Source organism: Crocodylus porosus, unplaced genomic scaffold (assembly GCF_001723895.1).
Source record: "Crocodylus porosus isolate Cpor-Errol unplaced genomic scaffold, CroPor_comp1, whole genome shotgun sequence".
Taxonomy (NCBI): domain Eukaryota; kingdom Metazoa; phylum Chordata; order Crocodylia; family Crocodylidae; genus Crocodylus; species Crocodylus porosus.
This window is the reverse complement of record NW_017728920.1, coordinates 9,430,412-9,449,293: the sequence shown is the minus strand read 5'-3', so window position 1 is coordinate 9,449,293 and position 18,882 is coordinate 9,430,412. Positions and strand designations below refer to the sequence as shown.

Here is an 18,882-nt window from a genome sequence, read left to right as displayed (position 1 = left end):
ATCCTATGACCCCAGCTGACTTCCTGCCCTTTGGGCAGGGGGCTGGACTCGATGATCTCCCAAGGTCCCTTCCAGCCCTAGTGTCTATGAAATCTTGTAAAAAATGATACCATATATCATTTACCATAATAAAAATGAATGTCCAGCACAAGGCTCCTTGTGTCTATTGTTTGATAGTCTCCAATGAGTTGAATGTTTGCTTTTGCAAAAGTAGTCTTTAGAATTTATGATGATTTTTTTTCTAAACCAGTCCTAAATTACAGATTCATATACAGTAATTTTTAGTTTTCTCTTCCCAAAATCCCTGTATAGAATTCCTGTGAAAGTTGATAGCTGTTATAAATTAAAAATGAGGGTCCCAGTGCTCAGTGGTGTTTCAGCTCTAAGACAAAATGTTTCTTGTTACATGAGTATAAAAATGTAGAACCTGTCTACTTAAATTCATTCTCTTCTTCCAATTTTTTCTTTCCTAATTGTTTTGTGGGTTTTTTTGAGTCATAAGCATGTCACAGTGCCTGATGTAGAGAAAGCATTTAGGCAGTACAGATCACAGAGATCACAAAACATTTGGGATAATTGAATTTGTAAAAGGAAAAAGAAACCTGTCTGCTTTGCATAGTAAATATGTAGATAGGTGAGCTTTGTTTTATTTTTTTTCTCATTTTGTTCCCCTCATAAGAATTAGTGACATAAACCTAAAGAATCTATTCCTCAGGGTTATACTGGTTTCACCATTCTCGAAAGAAAAATTTTAGCTTACTGCTGTCCTTTATAGCAAAGGTCCCACATCCTTTTGATATTTAAAACCTTTTTGCAGCTGCTTCCTTCCCCCTTGTCAGCATGAGGAGGAGGAAGAAGAAATTGCTAGCAATAAAATAATAATATGTAACCTCTAGAAGATCCCAGATGAGAAGAGCATACATACCACCTTCACTTCCTTTTTCCCAGAGTACCCCAAAGCCACTGAAGTGAATGTTTCTTCCAGTCGAATGACTTGCTTTGGGCTAAAGTTGGGCAGCTGGCTTGGTAGAATAGAGCTAGCTTTGGATTTCTCTTTCTCTGCCAGATGTTGTAAATCTAGATCTTGTAAATGTGATCTTGGCTGGGAGGAATGAAAACAGCTGTAGCTTTTAAAATCTAGAAAGCTACAGACACTTTTAGTTACCACTGGGCATGTCTATACATGCAGTTAATGCAACTGAATATACTCTGGCTCAATTTGAGCTAAAGTAAACTAATCCCAACATCACCATCTACATGTGTGTTTAAGCACAGTAATTTACTGTGCTGCTGGATACCACATACCTGATGGGACCATCCACAATACAGTAAATTAGTCTACTGTACTGTAATTGCCATGCGTGTGTAGATGGTTATGCTTTCCTGTGCAGCAAATTAGTCTGCTGAGTAGTAAATAAAGCATCTCATGTAAACATGCTCACTAGTTACAAAATGTAAGTTCAAATTGGAACAGGTAGAGAGAGAGACTATGAGAGTGATTGGGGAAGGACAATGTGTCACATGAGAGGAGAAACTAAAAAAGCTTGCCTTGTTCAGCATGGCAAAGTGAAGGCTGAGAGGGAATGATATTACTTTCTATTCGTGGGAGTAACCCTACTTTTAGATGGAGCTTGTCCATTTTATAAAAATGAACACATGATATGGCACCTGCAGTAGGAAGGGACTGGAAGTTGATGATCCAAATGTCACTTCTAGTCCTAAATTCCCATGAAAGAGGATGAAGGAATATCATGAATATAATAGCAGCACTTGATCAAAGTCACTTTTTTTCTAAAATACCTAGTGTCAGGGACAGTGAACTATCAGTCCTGCTCCCTGTCTTTATTTATTTAATTTTTAGAATGATTGGTGCTTGTCATTTGCCCTCTCCTTTTTTTGTCTTCCTGGCAATACAAAGGAGGCTCCCTTTCTACTGAGGTTATTCCCTGATTCTTTTTAATGTAGACTTTAAAGCTGAAAGCATACCCTAGTCAGGCTAGTGAAAGGGTTATAGCGGAGAGTAGCATATTTAAAAGGGGTGTACAAATACAACAAGTGTTTAATGTAAAAGAGGCCCTTCACTTAAGCTGAATGGAAAAAAACTTATAGAATTATAGTAGTGCTACTAGATTTTAAGGCCACAGAATACTTTTGTCTGACCTTCTACTTAACAAGCACTACAGAATTTCACATGGTTACTCCTGTGTTGAGGCATCCAGCCTTGAAGACATCAAGAGATAGAAGAATCCACCATTTGGCTTTGGTAGGTTGCTCTGATGGTTAATCACGCTCATTATTTGAAAATGTTTACCTTATTTACTAATTGAATTGGTCCGGCTTCAGCTTCCTACTACTGGTTTGAATTGGGTTTTTCTGCACCAGATTAAAGTGTTGTTGGGCACCTGGCATTTTCTCCTTATCAAAATATGTAATATACTGTAAATAAGTCGCCTCTCAGTCATCTTCTTGATAAGCTAAATTGATTTAACTGCATAATGCTGAAAATGCACTCTAAAGCAGTTTTCCATTTTACAGAAGTTTTGCAGCTCTTTTCTGTACACTCTCATATTCTAATCCATCCATTTAAAAATGTAGATAGCAGAACAGTATATTCTAGTATCAGCCTCACCAAGCCTGCATACAACAGTAAAATAATCTCCTTGATCCATCCCCACAACTGTGTTTTGTACATGTTTTATTTAGCCTTTCTGGCCACAGGAGAGAATTATCAAAAGTAATACTTCAGTGAATTGGCACAGTTTGTAGTGGCCCATACACGTCTTTCTTTCGTATTTTTTGTGCTAATTATTTTCTGCCCTTTACTCTTGTTAGGTCCAAAGCATCATTCGCTCCCAAACCAGCATGGGTATGCGTCACCGAGATCGTTCCACTACAGGGAATACCCTGAAAACAGGATTCAATTCTGCTCTGACAACCTACTTTTTTGGAGCTGATCTGAAAGGAAAACTGACTATTTCACACTTCTTAGAGTTCCAGCGCAAACTGCAGCATGATGTCCTGAAGCTTGAGGTCAGAATTTGTTGATTAGGGAATATGGGGGAAGTCGATTGTGGTCAGTCTCTCTACAGATTAAATTAGCTGATGCCTGGACTTCATGACATTTAGCGAGGAGTGAAGAGTGGGGGGGGGAAAAGAAAGAAAACCCAGTACATAGAAGAGTATTGTGCAGCTGCTGCCCCATGGGAATTGTTATGGAGTCTTCAGATCATTTGCTAGTAGAGCCAATAACGGGTGCTTCAGAACAGTGTTTTTGAAACCGTGTTATGGAACATTGGGGTTCTACAATAGGTCATTAGGGGTTCTGCACAGACCTTGGGGGGTAATGGCAAAACAGGCTGGGAAGCGGTACACCACTATTACCAGGCTGGATCACCTGGCTCCACATCAGCAGAGATGACCCAGAGCCAGGGGCAGGGGTTCCATGCAGAAAAAGTGACATGAAAGGATTCTGTGACTTTCAGATGTTTGAAAACCATTGCTTCAGAAGATGATGAGAGAAACCTTGTAGAAGAAGTTTGACATAACTGCCCCCCCCAAAAAAATTGCCTAATCCCTCTGCTGGAGTTTGAATGTTCCCTTGTTTTTGTAATAGGGAGACTTAACAGAAGCTTCTTGTTATTTGTATGAATTTAAGCATCTACTGCCTTCAAAATATGGTTCTTCTCAAAAAAGTAAATATAGAAGTAGTGGTATGGGATTCCATGTTCATTCCATGTGGGATTCCATGTTCACTGTCACTGCTTCTCAATAAAAATCTACTCAGTTTAAAAATAAAATTGCAAAGCCATCCTGGGCTTTGATTGTGGGGAAAAAAAAGATAGGTTCTTTCATTTCCACTGGGAACAAAGATTTTATAGACTAAATGATCCCATCACACCTGTGAAGCCCTGCCAGATGTGGTAAGGTGTCAGTGGTATTCCTAGCTCACTTAGTAACTGGAACTCATAAACAATGTTGGGGTTTTTTATTTTTAAGGTGGGACAGAATCTAACTTCTTCCCTCTTTTGTTGCCGACTCTATTATAACTGAGCTAAATTATTCATTAATTGCTTTACTATTTAATTATGTAAATCAACAAAAGTGATGGACAAAATTACTTGAGTAAGAAGACGATATTTTTATCTCACTCTTTCTCAGACTAGACCCACAGGGATGTTTCTCAGTGGCCTGTAGAGTGAAAACAAGGAAAATACAACAGTTGTAAATGGTGGAAAAGTAAAACCACAATTTCATAGTAATAAGAAGAAAATAAAGATTATTCTATTTTCGGCTCTTGTTGTAACACCCCCATCTTCCCTAAGTTTTGGAAAACCAAAAATCTTCCTCTCCAAAGCTAGGTATAAAAGAGAGAGTGGAATACCTCCCTTACCCTTTGTGCTAGCCATGCATGGCCTCTGCTAGCTCCTTCTGCAGTGCCTGAAGTTTCAGCTTCTTGGCATGGTCTTCAAAATAGTATGTAAAGCAGCCACTCCCCACTACCTGCCTGCCTCTGTCTCTATTCACCTTATCTACCTCCCATTTCATTAGTGATGTTTGCCTGGTCCGCCAATTCGTCAGCTGCTCATAGCAATTGTCAGGTAACTTTTTTTTTCTTGTTCTCTTTTCTGTCTAGGTGAGTGAGATCTATTATCCACGAATGTGTTCCTTATTCTGTTTAGAAAGTACCCGGTGCATTGTGGGAATTATCAAAATAAATGATCTGTGGTGCATTCTGTTAGATGTGGCCTAATTATTTATGACTATTGCTTACTATTAAAAAAGACGAAAGAAGTCAGGCACAGGCCTCTCAGCAGTTTTAAGGAAGGCCTTCCATTTTACTATCTTCTGACAGGTCTTTTAGTGTTTTTAAAAAATTAGTGTGTTCTCCAAAGTTTGAGTTTTGAGTACTGTATATCCAGAATAGAATTGGAGGAAAAAGGGTTTATTTCTCTTCAGGGGTAGGATTAGATATGTTTCAGCCACTGGTTTGAAACTGTATAAAGCACCTTTTCTGATACTGGGGAGTTGTTTGTTGGTTGTTTGTTTTATTTTTGTGGGGGGGGTTGTTTTTTCATTTGAGACAATGTAAAAATCAAACTTTTTTTACTTAATCATGTTACATTGGGCTCATTAAAGAGAGAATTGAATACTGTATTGAACATATATTATGAGTAGTTTCTTTTGCTGGATTTCCCTGGTCACTTTTTTAAAAATGTTCACACGTGTTTGGGTAAAATTCTTCTGAAACACGCTTTGAAAATGATTATATCAGGTAAAGCTTGAATGTTTTTCACTTTTTCCTTGTAGGCGAAATTCTGAGGGAATGCTTCAGAAATAATGGAATAGTATATCCTCTCTTCTCCTATTTGTGTTTACTTTTTATATTTTTAATATATTTATATTTTCCATAATTTTATTAAATATCACCCATTTGCCCATTCATGGAAGTAAAGAGTGTCAGTAAAGTAGCAAGAGCCCTAGGAAAATAGTTAGCTTTAGCAGCCTCTTAGAACTTGCCTGTTGTTACTTTTGCAATGCCCTTTTCTTTTCATTTTTGCTTCCTTCTTGATTAGTCTTTTAAAACAGAATTTTGTATGTCTTTTTATTGGACCAACTGAATGGTTAGGAGAGTTTTTAGACATTCTTTTGGGCACAAAGTATCCTTCCTTAGGTCTGGGCAAGAAGCAGAGACACCTCCAGTTCATTTAGTTCAAGATACTTCCTTGCCCAGAAACTTGTCTAACAACTCTCCCAACTGTTCAGTTGGTCCAATAAAAGATATTACCAAATTAACCCTTGTTTCTTGTATGTTTTCTAGACCATCACAGCTACAACAACACTCCAGCCCTACTAATTAGACATTTATATGCACATAGATCCTGGTTCTAAGTAGATTAAATAAACATGCATGCACTGTATTTGCTATATGTATCTTTAGGTTGGAACTAGTAATTATATTGTGCAGAGGATCCAGTTAAGCTTTGTCAGTGAGAATTCAGATAGTGAAAAAAGCAGACTTTGCAGGCTCCTTAGCTCTGAGAGACTACTGAATAACACACATGCCTTGACTTTTGTGGCTGGATTTACACTGTATGATATTATTGGTATATCTGAATTTTTCCCCTCTTGCTGTCACTTTGTGTGACAGGTGCCAGTATGTTTCTTCTTCGAGAAAGCAAGCTGAGAAATAGATCCCTGTTTACTTTAAAGCATTGGTGTAACCAAGAGATGTTTTCTACTGAGGTAAATAATCTTTTGCCTGTAAAATATCTTATGGATGTCATTGTTTCACTTATTTGAAATATAGGTACAGTTTGATATCATACTTTGCAGCACTGTTGCTGCTTTTGGAGAAATACTACAGATTATTACACATCTTCAGGAGTATTTACTATTGACAGATAAGATAGCTGCACAATTAATGACTCACATGCCAGTTTCTGTTCCCTTAGTGCAGTGGTTCCCAAACTTTTTTGTACCAAGACCCATTTGTAAGCATCAGTAGCCAGTTCTGACTCAGTGCCCCTCACTCCTGACCCACTGCACCCAGCCCCCCAGTGTGTGAGGCAGAGAGAGCCCCCAGCAGCCCCTTGCAGGCTGCAACTGCCAGTCTGCAAGGGAAAAGTCACAGTTTCCCACATTATTTTTTCTTTAAAGGAAAATCCATTGTTAAAGTTTGTTCATGAGTCTTTCATATATTCATGCGACCCACAGATTGACTAATGCTGCCTTAGTGTACTGCAGTCATTTGCAACTTAGTAAGCAAGTTATGACCTAACTTAAAATATAGCCAAGTGCATACAATGTGTTACTGAAGAGTAATGTTATTATCTGTAGAGCTATGATTGTTTATCCATGTAAGGACATTCTTTGCCAGCCTGCTTTAAGGCTGGTCTGGAAGAACCCCCCCTGCAGATGTTGGGATTGATTTACTCTTCAATACTCTTCCTTCATGAGAAAGGTATCTGTTTCTTAATATTTGAGTTAAGCAATTTGCCCACTTTTAAAGAATAAGTTTATCATAGAATCATAGAAAATTAATGTTGGAAGGGACCTCAGGAGGTCATCTAATCCAACCCCCTGCTCAAAGCAAGACCATCCCTAATTAGATCATCCCAGCCAAAGCTTTGTCAAGCCATGCCTTAAAAACCTCCAAGGATGGAGATTCTGCCACCTCTCTGGGTAACCTGCCCCAGTGTTTCACCACTCCTAGTGAGAATGTTTCCTACTATCCAACCTAAACTTTCCTTGCTGCAACTTGAGACCATTGCTCCTTGTTTTGTCATCTGCCACCACTGAGAACAGTCTAGCTGCATCCTAGCTCTATTCTTCAGGTAGCTGAAGGTTGCTATTAAATCCCACCATCTTGTCTTTTCTAGACTAAATAAACCCAGCTCCCTCAGCCTCTTCTCATAAGTTTCTGCTTTTCCTTGTGCCAGTAATAAAATAACAAGTGGAGGGACTTATCTCTCTGCACATCTGTTATCCTCTTCCTGGATTCAGGTAAAAATGCGTATTTGTAGAACACTCAGCACAAGGGGATCTTTAGCCATTATGTGGGCTCCCAGGCAGCGGAGCTGTACAGGAATGCTAGTTTTGATGCGCACATTTGATTTTGTAGAAATTACATTTCCTGATCAAAGAAAACATTAAAACCTAGGAACAGAAGAACTTTTAGAAGTCGGGAAAACAATGTAATATCATCAAGGAGAAAGAACAGGATTTTTTTTTACTAATGAATTCTAATTGTGGCATGTATACAGAGAAGTTTCCTGGCTTTAGGCAGGTTGCATAAATTCTGACTCAGCTGCCTTGTGTTTAAAATAGTTATAGTGCCTACTCCATCAGAGTATTTGAAGAATTAACTCAAGTTTATAAAGTGCTTTGGATATAATAGATGCTTTGTAAATGCTAATTGTTTTTACCTGGTAGGGAATGTCTGTATTGTTAGATTGGGATGAGGTTTGCACATATTCAGACTTTTTTACACCTGAGAATATTCTAAATTATCTCTAAAGTGATAAGTTTTAGTGTTTGAGATACTGAATTAATTGTAGCTACAAATCAAAAGTCGATCAGAGAATCTGCAAATGCATATGTTAACAAGAAGTTTCAAATGGCCCTGTTAGGAATTTTTGATGCTTTGGGGTCTTTATCAAATTGCCCTGGAAAATAAAGATTTTTCTCTTGTATGTGTTTACTGAAAACTTTCTCCTAGTTTGTAGCTCAGATACATTATCTGTTAAATACTAATATTAAATGTAAGTACTTGTGAACTGTATTAATAGTTTTGTCTTAAATAAATTTAATCAAATAAATTTCAGTATCCTGTTCTGATTAGCTATAATATTTTTTGCAGTGTGTTTCTCAAATGCTCCAGAATTTAAGCTTTCGTTAAAAAAAAAAAAAAAAAAAAAAAAAAAATGCTTTTCACACTGATGGTTACCATTGCCGTTCTAATTGAGTACAATATTACAATAGTAGTAGCTGTGAAAAAAGCTGTGGAGAACACAAATATTGTTGTCCTGAACCTGCAGATGCGCCAAAACAAAGATTCTGAAAAGTGTGAATTGCATTGCTCATCAGGAGGATTGTTAACTTGGAAACCTAATGAGTAATAGTTTAAATTTCAGAATTATTCAGTCGCGCCTGATTCTTTTAGTAGAAAACTCAGTCTTAATGTAAATTTGTTGTGATGATCTTTGTCAGATATATTAGAAAATGCATTTGTAATGCATCTTTTGTCACCTCATGTTTTGTTGACTAAAACTTCAGATGACAAAACTTCATATCATTTGTAAGTTGTTAAAATATTAGGGTGTTTAAGTTTTTTAGTACACAAGTTTATCAACCTGATTGTTAATAATGATTTGTATTCAAGCTGCTTGCACCATTTATGTTTTAGGTAACTTAAATTTTTGTTAACTTTTCTTTATGATATCTTGTACAAATAATTTTCAGTTACTTTGTTACACAGTGTTATGTACAGCTGATAGTAACTGCTTTGTAGCACAGCCAGTTGAGAGTTTATCACTTCAGTGACTGAGCTATAAACAAGTGCTGTTTGTTGGACAAATGTTCATTTTTTTCGAAGAAATTGCCATTCTCCCAGAAGAAACCAGAAGTGTGTAGATGTTCAGGCTTTTTCTCCTGAAGCAAAAATGGCCACTTTGGGAAGAAAATAACCTGACTACAAGGCAAATATCATTCCTGGGAGAGTTTCTCCTGGAAAACTGATTGTCTGCACACATTCCCCCAGCTTAACTCCTTCTGGGAACCAGGAGTTGCGGAGCTGGGGGAAAGGTTCCCTTGCCTTCCAGAGCGTGGAGTCACCCTGGCTTGGGGAAGGGAACAGCTGTTCCAACCCTTCCAATATACTGCAAGGGGAGGGGAGAGGAGGAGCAGCAGCCAGTTGCTCCCTACCTGCTTCTCACTCCAGAGTACCTGAGTGAGAAGTGGGTTGGAGGCCCCACTGCTTCATTCACTGGGAGGGAAGCAGCAGCCACTGCTCCCTGCCTCTTCCCCAAAATGGGCAGGGGAAGCAGCGTGACCATGTAGGCGTAGCTGATATGTCCTCCATCGGAGGTCTATATTGAGCAGATTCTTTTTGGTTGGGTGGTGGAACCGGAGCTTGCTCCATTCACTCCATGCATTGACCTGGTATTGCAGTGCTTCCAGGACCGGTGCAAAAAAACAGGAAAAAAAAAAAAAAGGGCAGCCCCCATTTTGGAAGAGGTGGGGGGTTTGTCAGATCCTGACAACCTCCCCTTACCACCCATGCTGTTCAGCTGGGCACCAGTGACTGCAGTTTAAGAGTCAGTGGAACTGGGAAGCAGGCTGTGGGAAAACCTTAAGCCTGGTTCCCAGCCCTGCCAGCTTTCTTTTGATACCTCTACTGTCCCATCCAGCCAGCACAGGTGGCAAGGGGGCAGCTGATGGAGCCAAGAACCGAACTTGGGGAGGCTTTCCCAGAGCCTGCTTCCCAGCCACTGCTTCTAAATCACTGGACCTGGCACCTAACTGGGCAGTGCAGGCAGCAGTGGGAAGGAGGACAATTCCTTTTCTGCAGCCTTTCTAAAGTTTTAAAGTACCTCTATTTAAAAAGGGAGAGAATAGTAAATAGTATATGGTAGCTCTTTAACTATGAAGTGCAAAAAGTAGCTATTTTTGTTCTAATCTCCATCATCCTTTACAATTTATGACTGGAGAGTTTTTAATGAGGAGGTTTAAGGGGCATTTTGTACTATGTATAGATTCCCCAGGCACTTATAACACAGTTATCCCCTCATCTGTGCTTGCTTGGGGTTTTTTGTTTGTTTGTGAAAACAGGATTTAAATTGTATGAAAGCATCGTCCTCTGACTTCAGGTAAAAACATCTGTGACTCTGTTATGTATCAGGAATATTTTGGGTGAACTAAGAAGGGAGATTTAAAACGTAATTTTCCAGAGCAATGTGCTAACCACAGCTTTATAGTATGGGGTAGAAGTTAGAATATTAAGCATAACAATCCTGGACTTGACTTTACAGGTTCACTTTTAATATGGAACAAGACCAAATACAATGGTAGGTAAAAAGGTTACACATGAGGTCATGACATAAAATCAGGAAGAAATATGCTAAACAATTTACAGCCCTTTTAATATATTCAGGTCTGCAGGACTTGATAAATTCCACTCTGTAGTGCTAAAGGAACAGTAAGAGCTAGTAGCAGGGCTGATACTTATTGCTGAGAAGATAGCAGAGTTCCCAAGGGATAGAAAAGAGCAAACAATGCCTATTTTGAGAGAAGGGGAAATGGAAGACCCAAGAAATTAGAGTAGTGAGACTGATTTTAAATTGCAAGTACAATTAACAAAACAGTTGGTATTTAAGTGTCTATTTAAAAAAACAGCACAATTTAGGTAGACTCCTTATAGCTATTGCTTACTGGTGAGTTTTTTTACTTTGCTAGGCTAACAAGCAGGTAATGTAATTGTGAAATAGCTGGAGCCACAACAGGGATGGTACAAGGCTAAGAAAAAGCCTGAAAACTTACTTGTAAGGGGACAAATCTGCACAGAGAAAGGAGACTTCACTTGGTTTTTTTCCCTGCCACATCAGATGGGGAGATCATCCATGTCACTATGGCATTGTTTGCCAACTCTCACCCTTTTCAGTTGCTAATGGTAATCCTCATATAGGATCTAAGATGAAGGAGGCAGAGACTAGCCAGACTGGGGGCAAAAAATGAGTCTTGGGTCCCCTATACATGGCTGACAATTATCTCACTGTTAATCCCAGTCCCTGGACAGCCCTGAGTCTTGAAACAGACCTGGGGCTTTTTGACCAGGACTGACAGTCAGTTAATTGTCAGTCCTCACTCAGACAGCTCCAGGTCTGCAACTGGGTTATCTGAACTAAGCTGATAGTCAGCTGATTGTTGATCTGGTATGCAGGACTGGATGCCAGCTTTTAATTTGCTGGTGCAGGGGAAGCTTCGGCTCTCAATCCCAGGCTTTTCCTGCACTGGCAAGTAATAATGGCATCATTGGGATCTGACCCGATTCCAAAACTGCATGCCCTGCCATGCACATGTGGTATGGGAGGAGATGCAGTTGTTGGAATCAGGAAGCAGATCCCAGCATGCCATTAGAAGAATGTGTGCCAGGGGCCTTGGAAAATACATTACTGTTCTAGGTGTATAGGAATTGCCAGTGAAAGTATAGCATAACTTGGGGTTGTATGATTTTGTCAGGGTGCCCTGATCTTGGACCCAGGCAATAGCTGTTTATTCCGTATGTATCCAAAGGAAATAGGGAGGGGGAGGACTCTGAAGGATTTGCCTTGGAAACTTCTTTCCTCAGAGTCTACTTCTACAAGTCTGTCTTCAGATGATGACTGTGTCTGAAGCCATAAATTATTGATTCAGGTTCAATCTAGATCATGTTGTTGAATAAACCCCTGCAGAGATCCATAGTAGTTCCAATACTGTTTTAATGTATTAAAGACTCAAAGGATTGAATGGAGAGTATGTTAATCAGATTTGCACCTGATATTGGAGATGTTCTAAATGATGATAGAATTTACTAATTAAAGATGGGCTGTACCAAACACAGTTAGATTAATTTCAGATGCTACTTAATAAGGGGATGCAGCCTGCCAAGAAGATATCAAAATTGGGAAATACTAGCTAGGCAGTAACTGTGTAAAGAAGAATCTGGACAGCTACAGTTGCATAAATTGTATGAAAGATGAAACTGCTGTCAGAATGCCAGGAAATTATCACCTGAAACAATTGGGATAATGCTTTGCATATAGACAAAGACTGAAAAGTTATTAGGTTGGAATTCAGAACTGGTACTTCTTAAACTTGTGCAGTTTAAGAAAAAACAGAAGGGAGATGTGACCGTTGCCACAAAAATAAAGTTGCATAACCAATAGTCATGATAGATCAGAGAGAAGATGGGGCAGGGTGACTCACTAGATAGAGAATAACTTGTTCAGAGAGACATGAACTTTGTAGGTGACAACCTACTTTACCAGATGCAGTGGGTGCGACCCAGCGTGGAAGAGTAGAATGGGGTGGTGAGATTCACTGCTGCTGCCGGGTCCCCTGTGCGAGCTGTGTGGAGCACCACCTCCTGCTGCCAGCTGCTTATATGGCAGCTCACAGCTCTACCCTGTGCCATGGTCTGGCCACTGCTGCCACACTCCTCAGGCCACCCATGCTGTCCCCCAACTCCACCTCCCCTCCCCTCCGGGATAGAGCCATGACATGAGGGGTGCCACAGCAGTAGCTGAACCAAGGTGGCAGGGTAGAGCCATGGCCTGGGATGCAAGCAGCTGGCAGCAGGAGGAAGTGAGGGCAACACAGCCCCCACCTTTTCCCCCACTGTTACTCCTCACACTGCTGGTGGTGCAGCTGGTGGGGGTGTCCTGGAGGTGGCAGCAGTGGTGGCAGCAACAAGTCTTGCCACCCTGCCTCACCCTCCTGCCCTGGGTCTGGCCAGGCTTCAGTCCCATGCCCACTGTGAGCACACAAATCTGGGGGGGGCATGTGCTCCCCTATCTACCCCTGACACCTTACCTGTTCCCTCTCTACACCCTCAGATGCATCCTCTATGCCTTCCCCCCCACTCGATAGACTTGCCTGCCAGGAACTGCAGGAGCTGCTCTCCATGCTGCTTGGCTGCCATGTATATGTGTGCTTGTGTACATACACATGTGCCCCCTACCTGATCACCCTCCTCTTGCTCCCCTCAGTCTCAGGCAGCCCCTTGGAAATCAACCATTTCCCACGTTTTTCTCCTTTTAAATGAGAATCCAAGTTTGTTGGTGACCCTTTTATATATTCTTGCAACCCACTTCTGGGTCACAACTCATGGGTTGAGAAACACTGAACTAGAAGACAAGCAGAGATTTCTTCCAATCCAAATTAATCAGTAACGGGGGAAAAAAAGTTATTGGCTGAAATAATGTGAGGGTAGTCTTATTCAAACACAGCAGAGACAACAGGAAGCATCCTTTTGTAATTTAAGTTTTAATTCAAATTAAAAAATAGTTTACTAAATAATAACTTCTGATTACTTGGGAGGTTTGGGGGAAATTATGAATTTTGAGTTTTGCCAATTAGGTATTAACAGCAGCCTTTACGTTGAGGTCAGGGTAGAGTGACAACTTTTAGCTACATATATTGGAACCTAAAAATTGGTACTTTTGTGTATATAGGAAATAATTATTTTGAAAGGCTCTCTTAGTCTTATATACCATATTTACCCAAATCCAGGCCAACTTCAAATTTAAGACAGACGTGCAATATTTACCTTATTTACTTAAATTTAAGATGACCCTGAATATAAGACAGCCCCTCAATTATTATGTTCTATGAATGGAAAATTTATCTTTGTTATCATTTTCCATGTATAGAATCTAATTATTGGAGGGTTGTCTTGAATTCATCTCCCTCACTGCTGCAGTAGAGGAAGCAGACCCCTGCTGCCTGCCCCCCTGCCATCTGTCACCACTGCCACTAGCCCAACCTGCCACCAGCCCTTTCTGCCCTCCCCCCCACTAGTGCCACTTACTCTGTGCAGCCCCTCTGACTTGAGGCATGGAGAGGGCCAAAAAAAAAAGTGGGGTGGCGCATGTGGCAGTAGCATGTGCTGCCCAGAACTGGAGCCTGGCTGGCTAGAGCCACATTCTGGCTCCCATAAAGTGCCCCTCCCACCCAGGCTGAAACCTCCAGGCCGAGCAGGCCATCGCCAGAGGCCCGCCGCATGCTCCAGGGCATGGGAGCAGGCCGGAGGCTTGGCAGGGAGGCCTGGGAGCCTGCTCCACTGACTGCACGCGCTGGTTGGAGCAGTACCCCTGGGAGCCCCAGCCTCCCTTACCCCACCCAGAGTAAACTGTTGCATGCCAGAGCATGCATGGCACCGGCGTTCCCCCAGTGTGCGGCTGGTACTCGTCCGTGGGGAAACAAATGTCCGCACCCATCTGGACACAGCCTGTGATGCTGGATTTTCAAATGTATGGAGCACTGATGACTCCATTTGCAATAATGGACATTGTAGTTTCTTGGATCATGTGAAAATAAGGCTTAATGTCATCTTTGATTGATTGATTGATTGCTTTTGTCACAAACAGTGAATTGTGACATCATGGAAGAGATCCAGCAGGAGGAACAGAATTAAAAAAAAGGTGTTTTTAGTTCTAATACCGAGTGTTTGACAAACTGAAACGTTTAATAATTCTAACTGTCAAACTTCAAGATTTTGAGTGTACAAAATAAAGAGCTGAATCCCAGCTGCTGTCTCATGGACTTTGTGAAGGGAGTATTTGCAGTGATTTTTGGAAATTTAAGAGATTCCAATTTTATTTTAAAAGAATGGCTATCACAATGTTTAAATTAACATTTAAAATGAAAAAAGGCTTTTGAAAGCTCTGATATGGCTACAAGATTCCATCTTCTTGGATAATCCAATATAGTTGCTACATGGAGAATGTGCTAGGTCCACAAATCTGTCACCAGCATCTTAGTAATTGTTGAAAAACCCTGAGCAAATACTGGACAAAAAGACCTAATTCCTTCTTAATCTGGTTAGGATATCAATCATCTTTTAAAATAAAATGTTGAGTGAACCTCATGTATTAACCTTTAAGTTAAACATTTTGGTTTGCAGTTGCATCTAGTCTCTAAGTGGAAAAAACTCTTTTGACTTTCATGTCATCCTTGATCCAGCTATTTGAACTGAATATTTTAGTTTCACCTACTTCACCATTCGCATTATATTTTGAACATGGAATTTGATTTGCTCTATAAATCTTCCTAAAGGTCCCCAGTTTAGCTCTTGACTTTGTTGCTGCATTAAGAATGTAGGAGGCAGAATGCAGTCAGCTTGCTTTTCATTGTTAGACTGAACTGGGTAGTGTTGCAGACTTATTTTGCTTGGTAAATTGAGCGACAAGGTCAAATGGAGACTGAACATAAATTCAGTAACAGGCAGCAAGAGGCTGTATTTTTATAAAAATGGCTTTATACATCAGCGTTACATGGAGAATGTTATTTGTGTTGCAAGACTAACTGCTTGTAGAATGGAGAGTTTTTAGAATGGAGTGTCCATTCTCTTTTAAGGACTTAGCTGCTGTGAATGCTAAATCTGATGTATTCTCTGTACTATTTTGTAGATTAATATAGTAGAGGATATGTGGTTCTCTCTCGCAATGTTCCATCTTGTTACGGTTGGCAAGTTCTAAATAAATAAATGAAGATAGAAGGAGGAAGAAAATTTTAAGTAGGAGTGTGAGTTTTATTATTGTAAGTGCCAAGTGATGTGCATTCAGTTTTGACAGTAAAATAACTTACAACAGCTGCAGGTGTGCTTGTGTTTCCTATTAGGTTGAGAGCAGCTCTTTTTTAGGGAGGGGTTTCCCCCCTTTTTCCTTGCCTATTTTCTTTAACTGTTATTCTGACAGAAGTGTATGAGGGTAAAGCTCCTGCATCAGAAAAGCACTCAAGACTGTTGTACACAACGGTCCCCATGCTTAATAAATGTAGACTAGTGGTTTGTTTTGCCCCTAGAGATACAGTTGAAGATTTTGTTCTGATGAAGTCTGGAGCATATAATTTTTCTGAACCACTAAGTGTATTTAAAGAAAATGTTTCATTCCATGTTTCATATTTAAATTTAACTAAACATTCATTAGGGTGATTTGTCAATCTCAAAAAAGGCAGGTGAGTGCCCATCTCCCATTGATATTCATGGGGTTTTCTGTGGGTTTTAGGCACTTACGTGGCATTTTTGCCATTGTCTGTCCTGCCACTCTCCCCCAGGCAGTCCATTTAATTTAATATTTACTTTTAGTGAGTCAAAACAAGCTATTTTTAAAGTGGTGGTAGTACTAATTTCTCAACCCCTCTATTCTCTTCCTTCCATCCTTCACACTAATTCCCAAATGCTCCTTTCTACAGCTGTGGGAGAAGAGCCTTGCTGAGAATCATTCTTGCAGACAAAGTTTTTATGCATGAATACAACACTAATGCTGTAGCATTTCTTTACATAACCTTTTAAATTGCTCATTAAAGTCTAGAAAACTGCTAGAGGCTGGAATTAAACTTTCCTTTCTATCACAGACTGCACTGTGATGCCAAGGTCAGTGATAGGGCAGAAGCATATGTCAAATACAGAGCGTCCACTAGGATTTCACTGTCACTGACAAATGTACGTATTTTTTTTTAACCCTCATACTACAGAGGTACTTAAACTGGTCCCAGGGTGCAGGGAGAGAATGTGTGAAGAATGGAAGGCATTCAATGAATTTTTTTCTAGTGCTTCCTTTACAAGAAATAGCTTTATTTTTTTTGCAGAGCTTTAGATCAAACGTCATTCTCCTTTTTTTACATAAAGTATTTCAGCTGCTGTTGTTGGCATTGTGAGGATTTTTCGATCTTAATATTCCAAATGAAGCATTCATTCTGGAGTTAAGGCACTGAAGTTCTCAGTTTGGGAGAAGAGGGGTTAAATTATTATTATGCATTTGGTGTTCAATAAATAATGAGAGAGTATTATTTTAATTTCTGAATTAGTTTAGGGTCTCAGAGTTCAGTTGTGCTTGCCATCATCTGGAAGGGCACCATCAAATACTTACGGAAATCAGTTAATAGGCTTTGTGTCTGCTATGTACATCAATGCAAGGGACAACATAAAATAGCAAGATAAGCTGAGGCTGCAAAAAGCAAATCTTCAGCACTCCTTGATTAGCAAAGGCAATAGTTATTTGCTCCAGTCATGTCCCACTAACTATTCAGGCTCTGGCAGGCAGATAACTGCATCATCCAATCCAGTCTGGGTTTCTGTCTTCCCAATGTCTGATCTCTTCAGCCCTCCTCCTTCCCCCCCACCCTTCTCCATTATTTGAGGCTTCAGCTATCTTCCCTTAGCCTTCCAGCAATGGCCCCATCTGATTTTTACCAAATAGCAAATAGCGTACTAACCTTCTTAATCCAGTTCATAGTGAATTTTTAGTATGGTGAATCTAAGAGAGACAATGTAAAATAGTCTGATCTTTACTTACTAAATCAAATGTTTTTTATATATAGCTTCAGAATATTGATTCACACTTAAGTAGATATAACAACAAAGAAAACTACCAGTATGTCTGTTTGAGAGAGACTTATTTTAAAGAGATGGAATAACATTTAGAAATGTTTGTTTCTATCTCAGTTTTTGCTGTCTATTTATAGTTTGGCACCTTTACAAATGGTAGAACATATTACTATATGCTTTAAATCTTTTTCTGTTTGGAAAGCAAGTTGAAGGTTTCTTAAAAAGAGGAACAGCTTTTTCCCTTTTAATACATAGCTAAATATGTAACATGACAGAAGTCCAGAGTGATTGCTTCTTCAGACTAGTAAATAGAGGCAGCTTTGCAGTGGTTTGCAAATAGGTAATGTATTATAGCTTGTCAAATAAAGCTTTGGGTAAATACTATTCTAAAGAGAAGTCAGGCTATTGCCATAAAAACTAGTTAACAGTACAAAGATGATAATTTGTCAGATATTTCTAAATCCCTGTTACTCTTGGCTTGTGTTACATGGTGTTGTGTTGTGTTGTCATCGCCGTATCTCTACTCACACCCTGAACATTTTACAGAACTAGCTCTTCTATATTGCTTCTGGTTGAGGGATATTCTGAGGTTTTTTCCCCACACAGACTAAGGACTTCTTTACGTTTTGTGCTTTTTCCTTATTCTTATTTGCAGAAGAGGGGGAAAGGTACGTATAAATCTTTAGGCATGTAGCTTGCTTGTGATTTTTAAGGAACATCTTCCTAGAAAATCAAAAGCCCTTTTTAAAATATATGTATTTAAATACTCAGTACTAGAAGAATGTGACGGGACTGTAATATTTGGGGCAAACAGGTGTTTTACTTTACTTTTAAAGCATACAGATTGCTAAATTTTCTGCAGGTAATCAACACGGGCTCTGGCAGCACTTGTTTCTGGATATTTGAAGTATGTTATGTAACCATTATGTTTTGTGGTTTTTCATCTTTATTTTTCTAAATTGGCATGCATACATAATCCAAAAGTATATATTCCTGGCTTTTTGTGGGGGTTTAAAATATGCTGGTGCAGTAAACACATCAGTATTTTTGCAATGGCAAGTGGCATAGTAGTAACTATAGAGGCAACAATGAAATGCATTTTGGTGTAGAAGTCAAGGGAATTGAGACGTTTGTAGGTAGTCCTATGTTATAATATGCTTTTAAGCTTAATGATTCCATGGCTGTTCATATGGCATGCTAGGTAGTGATCTTGTCACTGAATAAGAAACTCATAAGTCTCACAGGAGAAACTGAGCTGATGTTTTTCAGTGTATAGCTCCTGGGCAGCTAGAGGAGCT

At 39.7% G+C, this 18,882-nt stretch overlaps 1 protein-coding gene across 3 annotated transcripts in view; it reads left to right on the top strand.

The window, feature by feature from the left end:
• Nucleotides 1–18,882, top strand: part of MICU1 (mitochondrial calcium uptake 1) — a 227,210-nt gene that overhangs the window by 147,225 nt on the left and 61,103 nt on the right. For all 3 annotated transcript variants that reach the window (XM_019538568.1, XM_019538566.1, XM_019538565.1), the window contains one exon: nt 2,833–3,030. In XM_019538568.1, the coding sequence (XP_019394113.1) occupies nt 2,833–3,030 (198 nt within the window). The remainder of the gene's footprint in view (nt 1–2,832; nt 3,031–18,882) is intronic.